The 13,563-nt window shown below is 34.4% G+C and overlaps 2 protein-coding genes across 5 annotated transcripts in view; one reads left to right on the top strand and one right to left on the bottom strand.

Moving 5' to 3' along the window:
- The first annotated feature begins 1,221 nt into the window (after positions 1-1,221).
- LOC117921456 (putative disease resistance protein RGA3) lies at positions 1,222-5,282 on the top strand. The gene is made up of 2 exons (XM_034839320.1): positions 1,222-4,083; positions 4,972-5,282. Exon 1 carries the CDS (start codon positions 1,288-1,290, stop codon positions 4,042-4,044), a length of 2,757 nt encoding a protein of 918 aa, XP_034695211.1. The 5' UTR covers positions 1,222-1,287; the 3' UTR covers positions 4,045-4,083; positions 4,972-5,282.
- A 4,109-nt stretch (positions 5,283-9,391) lies between these two features.
- LOC117921428 (F-box/LRR-repeat protein 14-like) overlaps positions 9,392-13,563 on the bottom strand; it is a 38,607-nt gene continuing 34,435 nt past the window's right edge. For all 4 annotated transcript variants that reach the window (XM_034839272.1, XM_034839275.1, XM_034839274.1 and 1 more), the window contains 4 exons: positions 13,337-13,480; positions 11,781-11,852; positions 10,592-10,738; positions 9,392-9,912 (listed from right to left, as the gene is read on the bottom strand). In XM_034839272.1, the coding sequence (XP_034695163.1) occupies positions 9,728-9,912; positions 10,592-10,738; positions 11,781-11,852; positions 13,337-13,480 (548 nt within the window). In that variant the 3' untranslated portion in view covers positions 9,392-9,727. The remainder of the gene's footprint in view (positions 9,913-10,591; positions 10,739-11,780; positions 11,853-13,336; positions 13,481-13,563) is intronic.

Raw genomic sequence — 13,563 nt, 5'->3', positions numbered from 1 at the left:
GAAAATAAGATTAGAGTGTTTTAATCCTAACACTAATGCATCCACATGAATAAGCTCTAGAGACTTCTTTTCTCTTGTAATGGTTTCTTTTGGAAAATTATTTCGGCATGTTTTCCAAGTAGGCATCATTCACATAATTGATCTGAATGATCTATAGAAAACAATCCTCTCACTATATTTTCCTTGTTCAATAATTTCAATCCTCCAAAATTAAGATGTTCAAATCTAAAGTGTCAAATCCATGACGAATCATTGATATAAGATTTTAGACATTTTACAACATTTTGAATGTTCAACAACAACATTCTATTTCTTATCATAGGCATATTATCAATTAAATTGACATATTGATCTTTTATTGAGAAACCTTAATTTTGCATATGAATATAATAGATTTTTTCAAAGAGTTGACTCAAACTTAACATATATATTATTTTTCATGTTGGGTAACTTAATTATTATGTAAAATAAAATAATGTTTAATTATTTTAGATTAAAATTTTGAAAAGTCAGTCACACTTTACAATATTTTAAGCTTATTGCATGTTATTCTAATTCTTTTTTATTTTGTCTTTTTATTAATTCTTGAAAGTTAAAAAAAAAAAAAGGAATAATTATTTAGATATACTTTTACTTTCTATAAATATTAAATAGGTTTGAGAAGTCTAATTTTATTTCTTAAAAATAAAAATATATTTTGTAATTATATAATAAGAAGAAAAAAAAGTATTTTTACAATATTCTTTATAATTATTTGCTAATTTTGAATAATTTTTTAATGTTTAGACAAGATAGGATTATTGTTAGTTTTGTGATGAGGTATGAAATAATAGTTTTGAATGAGTATTAATTTTCAAAATCATTTTAAAAATCTTAATTATGAAAACAAAAAAATAAAAATAAATAAAACTGGAACCAAACATGGTTAAGTAACAAAAATAGGTTGGCCCACAACTCCTTTTCCTTCATTTCCATTAGTCTTTATTTCACTAGAATTCTTAGTCTTTATGCGTTTTCTTACAATGTGATATTTGTCATAAAATTCCAAGCTTTTACGGGGAAGAAGACATCAATCTGACGGTGAAACCGAAGAGATCGACTAAAGCTCCAATGAGAATAACAAATGGAAAAAATAAGGTGGGCCTCATTTCCTCCGCACATAGTTGATAAGCCAAGGCTAAATAGTTGATATAGATGAAGTCAACTATTGGTGTTGTATGGCTGCGCCTCTTTACCAGTGAAATTAGATTACTAGCTCTCTCACTTGCCTTCATTCATCACCCCCTTATGGCTGACGCTCTCCTTTCTATCGTCTTGGAGCGCTTGGCTTCCGTTGTTGAGCAACAGATTCGTGATGAACTTACTCTGGTTCTGGGTGTTGAAGCAGAAATCCAAAGCCTCACAGATACACTCCGATCCGTCCGAGATGTTCTTGAGGATGCAGAGCGCAGACAAGTGAAGGAAAAATCCGTCCAAGGTTGGTTGGAGAGGCTGAAAGACATGGCTTACCAAATGGACGACGTGGTGGATGAGTGGAGCACTGCTATTCTCCAATTACAGATCAAGGGAGCTGAAAGTGCTTCCATGTCTAAGAAGAAGGTAAGCTCCTGCATTCCCTCCCCTTGCTTTTGTCTCAAGCAAGTTGCTTCTCGTCGTGATACTGCTCTTAAGATTAAGGGCATTAAACAACAACTAGATGTCATTGCTAGTCAAAGAAGCCAGTTCAATTTTATCTCCAGTTTGAGTGAGGAACCACAGCGATTTATAACTACCTCTCAACTTGATATTCCGGAGGTATATGGTCGGGATATGGATAAAAACACCATATTAGGCCATCTGTTGGGTGAGACTTGTCAAGAGACCGAATCTGGGCCCCACATCATCTCCATAGTTGGGACTGGAGGCATGGGCAAAACAACGCTTGCTCAACTAGCCTACAACCACCCGGAGGTGAAGGCCCATTTTGATGAAAGAATTTGGGTCTGTGTCTCCGATCCCTTTGACCCAAGCAGAATTTTTAGGGAGATTGTTGAAATCCTCCAAGGAGAATCTCCTAGTGTCCATAGTTTGGAAGCTTTACAACAAAAAATTCAAACACGTATTGCTGGAAAGAAGTTCCTTATTGTGCTAGATGATGTGTGGACTGAAAACCATCAATTGTGGGGACAACTGAAGAGCACTCTCAATTGCGGAGGTGTAGGGAGTAGAATTCTGGCGACCACACGTAAGGAGAGTGTTGTTAAGATGGTGGGAACTAAATACACGCATTCCTTAGAGGAATTGCCCCGGGAGCAAGCTCGGGCATTATTCCATCAAATAGCTTTCTTTGAAAAGAGCAGGGAGAAAGTGGAAGAATTGAAAGAAATTGGTGAGAAAATAGCAGACAAATGCAAGGGCTTGCCACTCGCTATAAAAACTTTAGGGAATCTCATGCGTTCAAAACATAATAGGGAAGAATGGGAGAATGTTTCGTGTAGTGAAGTATGGCAGCTGGATGAGTTTGAGAGAGATATTTCCCCTGCTTTGTTGTTGAGTTATTATGATCTGCCCCCTGCAATTAAACGCTGCTTCTCATTTTGTGCTGTTTTTCCAAAAGACTCGGTTATTGTGAGAGATGAGCTGATCAAGTTGTGGATGGCACAAAGCTATCTCAAATCTGATGGGAGTAAAGAGATGGAGATGGTTGGTAGAGAGTACTTCGAATATTTAGCTGCTCGGTCTTTCTTCCAAGATTTTGAAAAAGATGATGATGGTAATATAATAGGTTGTAAGATGCATGATATAGTGCATGATTTTGCTCAATTTTTGACTCAGAATGAATGCTTTATTGTGGAGGTTGACAACCAAAAAAAGGGGAGTATGGACTTATTCTTCCAAAAGATTCGTCATGCCACCTTAGTTGTCCGAGAGAGTGCCTCCACTTGTAACATGAAGAATCTTCACACCCTCTTGGCTAAGAAAGCATTCGATTCAAGAGTTCTTGAAGCCTTAGGGCATTTGACATGTCTCAGGGCATTGGATTTGAGCAGCAATCGGTTGATTGAGGAACTTCCTAAGGAGGTAGGAAAATTGATACATTTAAGATACCTTAATCTATCATGGAGTTATCGTTTGAGAGAGTTGCCTGAAACAATTTGTGGTTTATATAATTTGCAAACCTTAAATATTAAAAATTGTTCCGGTCTTCAGAAACTACCACAGGCAATGGGTAAACTAATTAATTTGAGGCATCTTGAAAATTATAATACTCAGAGTCTAAAGGGCTTGCCAAAAGGAATTGGAAGATTAAGCTCTCTTCAGACATTGGATGTTTTCATCGTGAGTAGTCATGGCAATGATGAATGCCAAATAGGAGACCTGAGAAACTTGAACAACCTAAGAGGAGATCTTTCCATTCAAGGGTTGGATGAAGTGAAAGATGCAAGGGAGGCAGAAAAAGTAGAATTGAAGAATAAGGTACACCTCCAAGATTTGTCATTGGAATTTGGTAGACAGAAGGGGACAAAGGGTGTGGCTGAAGCTCTACAACCCCATCCAAACTTGAAATCTCTAGATATATTCACTTACGGTGATAGAGAGTGGCCCAATTGGATGATGGGTTCATCATTAGCTCAACTGAAAATACTTCACCTCCGGTTTTGCATAAGATGTCCATGTTTGCCTCCTTTGGGGCAACTGCCTGTCCTTGAGAAGCTGTGGATACGGCGTATGGATGGTGTGCAATACATAGGTAGTGAGTTTTTGGGATCATCATCAATAGTATTCCCAAAGCTGAAGGAATTGGCTATTTCTGGTTTGGATGAATTGAAGCAATGGGAAATAAAAGAAAAAGAAGAGAGGTCAATAATGCCATGTCTCAATGACTTGACTATGCAAGACTGCTCAAAGCTGGAGGGACTGCCGGACCACGTGCTCCAGAGGACACCATTGCAGAAATTGGACATCAAATATTCTCGTATTCTGGAACGACGCTATCGAAAGGATATTGGAGAGGATGGGCACAAAATATCTCATATCCCAGAAGTCGCATATTCACAGGACTGAATGGTCATCACGCTTCACCTCATGTCGCTCTTGTTACAGGTAATTTGAATTTATCTTAGTTTTCATTTCCATTGCATCCATAATCGCACACATTAATGTATTTCATGAATATTCTTTTTCTGAAGCTTTCCATTTTGCATAACATTATTATCTTGTATCCATAGGTCCATTTTGGCACATCTACACTGTTACTAAAGTGTTTATCCTATAATATCTACACCTTGCAAAATAAGAGAAATAAAAATGAAAACCTTTTGTACAAAAAAACTTGAAACCTTTTCTATTCTAAAAGTGTTTTGTTACATGATCAAATACCTTGAAAAAGCTCCAACAACCGTGTAGAAGAGATTTTATGTGATCTTTAGACTCTATATGTACTATATAATGTTATATATTATCAAATTCCATTTTAGGGTACACTTTTCTTGGGCATGGGCCTAGCGTTCCCTCTTTTCTGGTGGAGCTGGGGGTTTTCGGCTTAGAGTAGACTTTTGTTGGGCCATGGGCCTAGTGTTTCCCCTTTTCTGGTGGTATGGGCGCAATGATTGATCAGGTTTCAGGCCCATGGGTATATATATAAATTGTAAAAATAATATTTCAAATACATTAATGAATGAGAAATGAAACAAATGAAAAACATGATCTAAATGTTAACTAATTAATATTTTAATAGCCTAACCTATTAGATTATTTGCTCAAAATATTGCAAAGAAAATTTCAAAACTTATCAATAAAAACCATCTTGATTCTTGTCTCAAAATTATATCCAAAGGCATCATTTATTATTATTATTTGTCATTTTTACTTGCAAGCTTTGATCTTTATTTTTGTCTTGACTTATTTTATTTGCTTCCTTATCTTTTTTCCATCTTAATTTTATTGGTTATGGGATGTGAAGGAGATTAACACTATTGTTTTTCGTTTCAGAGAAGCAAGTTCAAATAAAGAGGAGAAAATTCCCAGCACCTATGTATTGTGAAGTTGTCTATGAATCAATTTCAAATTGGTGATTTGTAAATTCTTTTTCTCTTTTTCTTTTCCCCTTTTATTGGTTTGCCTATATATGTAAGAATGTGTAAACTTCAACTTTATTGTTTGGATTTATTTCCTACAACATAAATGGTTTGCGAATGATGGGAACTTGCATGCATGCATGCATGATGTTTCTTCTGATTTGTTGTAAGGACATATCTATTGTTAACCTAATGGATGAAGTGGGTTACTTCTGATTTGTTTTAGCGGCTCGGTCTTTCTTCCAAGATTTTGAAAAAGATGGTGATGATGATATAATAAGATGTAAGATGCATGACATTGTGCATGATTTTGCTCAATTTTTGACTAAGAATGAATGCTTTATTATGAACGTTGAAAATGCAGAAGAAGGGAGAACAAAGACATCCTTCCAAAAAATTCGTCATGCCACCTTAATTGGCCAGCAGAGGTACCCGAATTTTGTCTCCACTTATAAAATGAAGAATCTACACACCCTCTTGCTTAAGTTTACATTCAGTTCAACCAGTGATGAAGCCCTGCCTAATTTATTCCAGCATTTGACATGCCTCAGGGCATTGAATTTGGCGCGGAATCCTTTGATTATGGAACTTCCAAAGGCAATAGGGAAATTGATACATTTAAAATACCTTAGTCTATCAGATTGTCATAAGTTGAGAGAATTACCTGAAACAATTTGTGATTTATATAATTTACAATCCTTAAATATTAGTCGGTGTTTTTCTCTCTGTAAAATTGTGGTGCTCTTGATCTAAAGTGCTTGCCAAAAGGAATTGCAAGATTAAACTCTCTTCAGACATTGGAGGAATTTGTTGTAAGCAGTGATGGTGATGCTGAATGCACAATAGGAGATTTGAGAAACTTGAACAACCTTAGGGGGGAACTTGAAATAAGAGGGTTACGGAAAGTGGAAGATGCAAAGGAGGTACAAAAAGCAGAATTGAAGAATAAGATACACATTCATCATTTGACATTGGTGTTTGATCTAAAGGAGGGGACCAAGGGTGTGGCTGAAGCTCTACATCCCCATCCAAACTTGAAATCTTTATGCATATGGGGTTATGGTGATATAGAATGGCATGATTGGATGATGAGATCATCATTAACTCAACTGAAAAATCTTGAACTCTCACACTGCATTGGTTGTCGGTGTCTGCCTCCGTTGGGGGAACTTCCTGTCCTAGAGAAGCTGAAAATAAAGGATATGGAGAGTGTGAAACACATTGGTGGCGAGTTTTTGGGATCATCATCAACAATTGCATTCCCAAATCTAAAGAAACTCACTTTTCACAATATGAAAGAGTGGGAAAAGTGGGAAATAAAAGAAGAAGAAGAAGAAGAGAGGTCAATAATGCCGTGTCTTAGTTACTTGGAAATCCAGAAATGCCCAAAGCTGGAGGGACTACCCGACCATGTCCTCAACTGGACACCGTTGCAGGAATTTCATCACAAATTATGATATTCTACAATAGCGCTACCAACAGGATATTGGAGAGGATGGACAAAAAGAATCTCATATCCCAAAAGTCATATATGGAGGGGAGTGAAAGATTGATCATCACACTTCACTCTTGCTGCTCACGTTACAGGTAATTCTATTTCTAATACAGCCTTCCCTTCTTTTCCATTGTATCCATAACCACACACATTAATCTACTTATTTCCATTCCTCTACTCTCTCACTATATTTGGTCAATTTGATGACTTAATATACTAAACAGGTTAATTTAAATCCTTCAACTGTGAAGTATATTCCATAAAATTATCATCTCTCACATGTTTCCCAATCAAAGTCAAGAATAACTCTTTATTACCATCCTCAACTTGGATCTCTACCTTTTGTCTCTTCTCATTACTAAGGTTGTGTGTATAAACATTATATTAGGATAAAATTTTCAATAAGAAAACAATGATCTTTTGACTGACTGGTATGTATAGAGATATATAGAATGTTGCTTTGAACATAAAAATAATGAAAGAATTCATAGCAAAATTCAATGTTATTCCATCCATGACTACAAGATTTATTCCTTTTGGCTTTGATGATTGGTGCAGTTTGGTCATGCTTGGATTTATGGTCATGGGAAGCAAATTTTCTAGAACCAGAGCAAGTCTACGATCTCCACTGGATTTTCTGCTCAATAAATGTAAAATGGAAATGCATGTATGTATAATAAGACTATTTTTGACAATTGATGGTAATAAATACTTTATGTAATCTTCTATGGTTGTCTAGAAATTTGAAGTTTTTCCCTTTATCTTGCATCTTTGTTTCATCACAAAAGAATTCATATTGTGCAAGTTAATATGACTTAAAAACTTATTACTAGTTATGAATCGATATTAATGGTGGATGACCACCACCATTAGTTTTGCGGGTTCAAATATATGCATTTACTTCATTATGAAGTAATAAATTGTAACTTTAGGTTCAATTTGTGAATCTATAAATGGTGGCTTCGCATCTTGCAAAAGAGAAAGATCAATTTTGAGAAACATGTTTTCTTCTTACTCTCTCCCTTTTTCCAATCATGATTCATTTATTTTGTTATATGTTATCAACATAAGTTGCTTCGAAGATAAATTTTTTATTGTTAAGTCAAAGTTGTTAATATAAAATAGATGTTGCATATTTCTATTTGTATTTACTTAGTTATATATAGTCAGAAGTTATAAGCAAATTATTTTACTTATTCATTGTTAGCTATGCACAAATCTCATTTAATAACATCATTGTTAGATGTTATGGACAAATTATTATATAGTCAGAAGTATTGTGAAAATCATTCTTATAGCCAGAAACTATCTAAAAATAAATTTATATTTTTCTCATAACAAAAACTCTATAAAGAAAAAAAATTATAGCCTGCAAAAATTACTATTAGCTTAAGATTGAAGTCAAAATATATGTGAAACGAATGTAATGTTATTCCTTAAGATAAAGGCAAATCTTTTTCTTTGATTATTAATATTAAAGTGAATTTGGCATAACAAAAGTTTAAATAATCACTCATTTGCAAAATCCTGCAAACCAATTATCAAATGCATTCATTGATATAAAAAAAAGTGACAAACTCATTTGCAAATACTCTAACACGGATTGATATCCCTACAAGGCAGTTAATAAATGAATATACAATATGCTTGAAACATAATAAACTTATCAACTCAAAGAATGTAATTCCTCGAGGAAGCACAAGGAAAAGTTGGCACTCTCAAAGAGCCCAAAAAATTGACTCATTAATCTAAAATTAGTGAACTCATAACCCCCTAAGAGGCACAAACAAATTAATTAGATAACCCCTAAAAAGACATATTGAACAAATAGGCCTTAAAGAAGTACAAATTGAATGAGTAACCCCTAAAGAAGCATAAGACCTAAAATTAATGAAATCTCAATAAGTTATGTTTAATAAAACAATTAAAATAATGAAGATCTCAAACAAGAAAATGTGAAAAAATATCAACACAAAAATAACTGGTCAAAATAAAAAGAAGTTATGTAGGCAAAGTTAAACTCATTAATAAAACGAGAAGAATTTGACTTATGATCCAAACACCTAAAGACGTAAAATTTACTAGATATAAATGGGTATTCATACAAATGCACAATAAGAAAAAAAAAATTATAAGATAGAAAGATCGATTAGTAGGACAGGGTTTATGATAGAAATTTAGTATTAATTACGAGAAAACATAATATCCCATCACGAACGTAATCGTAGTTTAATTTTTAATTAATATGACAATAGGATTAGATATACATTATGTTGTTATAAAATTTCTCTGGTGGTGCAAGCTTGGAACATTTTTTCAAAAACAATTCTATAACACTCAATTTAACAAATTTTTTTTTTTAAATTTGAAATATTCTCATACTTGTTTCCCATGTTTTTGAATTTTTTTAATAAATAACTTTTATCTAAATGTTTTATGTTCAATCATTCTTTATTTTTATATAATTTTTTAAATAATCTAAAAAATGAAATAAGATAGAAATAACTAAAAACAATTAAAATATATAATTAGAAAAACACCCTATTTTCTAAAAAAGGTTCTCAAAAATACGTTCTTTACTAAAAAAAAAAATATCCAAAATACTTTAAATTTAGGAAACTATTTTTGAAAATAGACAATTTATTTTAAAAACAGTTAACAATGGACCCTAAGTTGCTCCCAACACATCTGAACCTAAAGTGCAAAACTATAGAAATGCCCAACAAAACAAGTAACAATTGAAAAACCTTATACCTCACAAGACTAAGACCACCATGAGCAGGCAGCAAAAGCTAGCTGAATACATATAATAATACCTTAAAGGATCAGCAGCAGCACATGTAAAACCATGCCAAGGAAGCTTATCTACATTTCCATTTTCTTTCAGTGTATCTGTACACATTCAATACAAAGCTTTGCACAAAGGAGCAACAATCAAACATGCAGCAGAAGCTTGTCTACATTTTCTTCCACATCTACACAAGTTCGAGGAATGCTTTGTATAAAATATTCATAACATCCCATCAGAACCTTGGATTCTCAGCATGCTAAAACCCGCATTCAGATCCACCCATATGTACAGTTTATTCAATGTTTCTGTTTTATTCTTCTTATTTACACTGCTGCTCCCTGCTGACCAGGAGCTACTCACAGAATATCTAATAAATCACGAGAACTACTCGGGCCGGAAGCTTACCAGATTAGGGAGGTCTTTTGATTGGAGCTTCTTAATGTCGTTCACAGTCACCTTGCACGAATCCAGTGTCAGTGACTTCAAATTCTTCAGTTGCTTCAGATGCTGCAACCCTGCATTGGTTATACGAGAGTTGGAAACACTCAAAGAGACCAGCGCAGTCAACCCTGCATCACATGGGAGAGTATGAGAAAAAAAGGGAACATTGGAAGGATAGTTAGCATGTATGGTTACGAGAATACAGAAACCCAAGCCACAGGGTAAAAATATAGAAAGAGATCATCAACATCATCATGGCAATTGCAATTTTATTCTAGAATCTATACAGAACTGCAGACTCCCAAGTTCGAAGCTTGTTCCAGTATATGATTGGAGTGAAGTAACCCAATAACCATTATTTCCAGTTCAGGCATTGCTCCTAATGCAAAGGGTTCTCAAGCTCAAACGAAATTTAGCATTCAATTCTAGGACAGCCAAAAGATGAAACCATGGACAAGCATGTTCTACCAACTTTTGGTGGTGCACTCTCTAAGTTCAAGAATTTGGAAGAGGAAGAAAACGCTTCAAGGTTATAATGCATGAAATGGGTTTCCCACTGAGAATTAGATTCTGTGAAGCCATTCCCATGCACAGAAGTCAGGATTGACCAAATGATGTCACATTTATCTTTACAGAAATCCTCACCTAACATAAATTAAAAAAAGTTTAACAGAAAAACAAAAAATGGAAAAAATTCTGCATGCTTTCCAAGACAGCTATATGGTATGATATTCTTCGATCCAGAAAATTGAGTTTTACTATAAGCAATTATCGATTCTTCAAATAAAGAGAAGTAAAGGCAAATACCAGAAATCAATTCCAAGCTTTTGTCAGTCAGGTTGCAATTCTGTGATAAGTTTAGCACTGTGAGGCACGTAAGATCTTTAATGTTCTTCACACCAGCATCAGTTAATCCTCCCCCACATATCTCCAATGACTGCAGATTCTTAAAGTCTGATTTGACACCCAAGAAAAAAAAAATAGGGGAAAAATTAGTACAAAGCAAAAGTTTACAGTGCACAGGCAGTAGTTTTTTTTATTCGTTCTCACATTCCTAAAGGATAGGTCAGAAACAAGTAGAACTTAAGGGTGCAAATCATTCCCACGAAAGCAAAATACCAGCACCAGCACAGAAATAGAACTTTAATATGCTGTATAAGAGTAATTAATATGTGATTAACAGTTGCACTATGGTTCTTCAAACAGGAAGAAACATGATAAAACTACAGAACAAATTTAGGCTCCCTGCTCAAAACATATCAATCACAGAAAATAAAGGAATAAAGATGGAAAAACAGAATGCAGGAAACAAGAGCTTAATGCAGAACTCAAGGCAAAAGGTTTTTCCTTGTCATGGAGCTCAATGGTTTTGTTAAATCAAGCCCAATGTGAAGTTTGTCTCTATTTTTCTCTATTTCCTTCTCTCCTGATAGTATAATGTTAGATGATAATCCACCAACCTTTGCATATTTTCATGGAGGTAGTGAGGGCAGCAAATGGGCTTTTACTCCCATATACGCTCTCTATGCACATGGAAGCAGCTAACATATTTCTAAAACATTGCTTTGTACTTAACCCACCATAAGTAGTAAGTTTAGAAAATGTTGTGGCAGAGGTCTGGAATAGAACTGTTTGCTATTCAATGCATTATGCTATTCATGACTTGTTCCAGGCATAACCAATCCAGGATTAAAAGGAATTCAATAACATATCCATAATACAAGTGCAAACCAGCATACAGAATAACAGCCAGTAAAACAGTACCCTTGGATGTGATATATCAATCAGATACCCTTATCAAAGAATTCCTTTTAAAGAAAGAACAATTTCTCACTTATAAACACAGAAGCTCATGGCAGAACTCTAAACCGTAATAAATAAAACTGCATTTATAAGATATTATTTTATCAGCACATGATATCAGGGGACCAAACATTTGGTCTTAAGGAAGTACAAGATTGCAGCATTACAAACAAAAGAATCAATCTTTGCATACTTCTTAAATAGCTTGTGCCTGAATCTGTAATTCGAGCTCCAAAAAGATCCAAATGAGTCAGTCCAGTCAAACCTGCATCAGCAGAAGCAGAAATATGCAATTAATTGCATGCATCTATGGCATCAGCTTGAAATAATCACATCTCCCAAAGAAAGCAGATGGTAACTTCCCAAGGTGCCAGGACTCAGATTTTTGTTCAGCAGGTTTTAGCATTTAATTCTCATCATCAAATTTTTTTAATATGATGTCTTATTATTAAAACTTAAAATAAAAAAGTTTCAATAATTTTCAATACCATCATTCCCACACCACATTCCTAACGATTAACAGGGCAAACATGAAACAACCAAGGACACCTCAAAAATAGGCATCCATGAAATGCAGCAAGACTCTGTAAAATATGTAACTGAACTTGGCAAGTATGTTAAAATTTCACTGGAAAAAAATAAAACTAAATAAAACCAGTTGCCATAGATGATATTCAGGTTCATGATACTCTTCATGGAAATATCTTACATTCTCCCTTTCCTAAGAAGCAGTGCGTTTAGGCTGGCACTAAAGACCTGTGATGTACCGCTAAATGGTAATTCTTAAAGGACCCATAATGTCATTCCATACTAGTCTATCAAAAAAAAAATTGTTCCATACTGCCATTTCAGCCTATCTGCCTTATGATGAGAAAGACCTCTCCTAGATAAACTACAGAAGAGCAAAGGACTTATGAAACAAACCATAAAATATTAGTCAAGTACAGAAGAAAATAGCGATCCCAAAATAATTTAGAGAAGACAATGAACACTTGGTCAGAATATCCTCATTAATTGTCCAAAAAATAACGGACAGATTGATTAAATGTGATTGAATAGAGATATAGAGAGAATTGATCCGGTAAAAAACACAGTAGTACACATGCTTGTATCCAAAATGAATTGGGCAAAGTACTTTAATGCATCTTGAAATACAAAGCAAGTGCCTGATACTTGCTAGCCCATTTTTCTCGGTAAAGAAGTTCATTTGTCTGATCATGCCATATATCTTTCTCTTTTTTATATACCAAGTGTGTCACCATGTAACCACCTTAGTTTTATTTGAAGGACATGACTTGCAGTTATATGGGTATACCTACTTAACTCCCCTAAACACTTGTGTCAACTCAGCAAGAATACAATGACAGATTACATTTAACATCAATTTGTGAGTCATAAGATAACCATATGCTACATATGACAATACAAAACTCCAATTCCAAAGCATTTGTGACATATGTGACTTATTCTGTTTTAAGTACAAGGAACAAGAATTTGATGCCAGCAGATTATCAAAATCCAATGTCAACACTGATCCTTCACCCTTCTATAAGAATTCAGAACATAGCAATAAAGCTAATGCTATCTCATATGGAACAATTAGACAGCTCTCAATGTGGAAATGCCTAAAAACCTAAATGATCAAAGCATCTACACCAAATAAGAAAGCATGTTTACAAATCATGCATTTGAAGGCTTCACATGCATTATCAGATAATGAGAATGCAACATCCACCAAAATACACCTACTTGTAAGAGCTGCAAGGCCAGCATCTGTAATCTGGCGAGCATCCAGATTAAGTGATTTAAGAGATGATAGAGCAGATAATTTTCTTAAACCACTGTCTGAAACTGCAGTGAAAGACAGATTTATACTCTCCAGATTTGCCAAACCTGCAAGAAAAGATGAAAGCAAAATTTAGTTAACTCAGAATATACATCCTCTAATTACTGACTACTTTTTGTGTTCATAGTAA

The sequence above is a fragment of the Vitis riparia genome, chromosome 9, assembly GCF_004353265.1.
Source record: "Vitis riparia cultivar Riparia Gloire de Montpellier isolate 1030 chromosome 9, EGFV_Vit.rip_1.0, whole genome shotgun sequence".
Classification (NCBI taxonomy): domain Eukaryota; kingdom Viridiplantae; phylum Streptophyta; class Magnoliopsida; order Vitales; family Vitaceae; genus Vitis; species Vitis riparia.
The sequence above is the reverse complement of the archived record's forward strand: the minus strand, read 5'-3'. Positions and strand labels throughout refer to the sequence as shown.

What these genes read in the sequence shown, in the direction of transcription:
- LOC117921456 (XM_034839320.1), top strand. Translation starts at nt 1,288, where the DNA reads ATGGCTGACGCTCTCCTTTCTATCGTCTTGGAGCGCTTGGCTTCCGTT.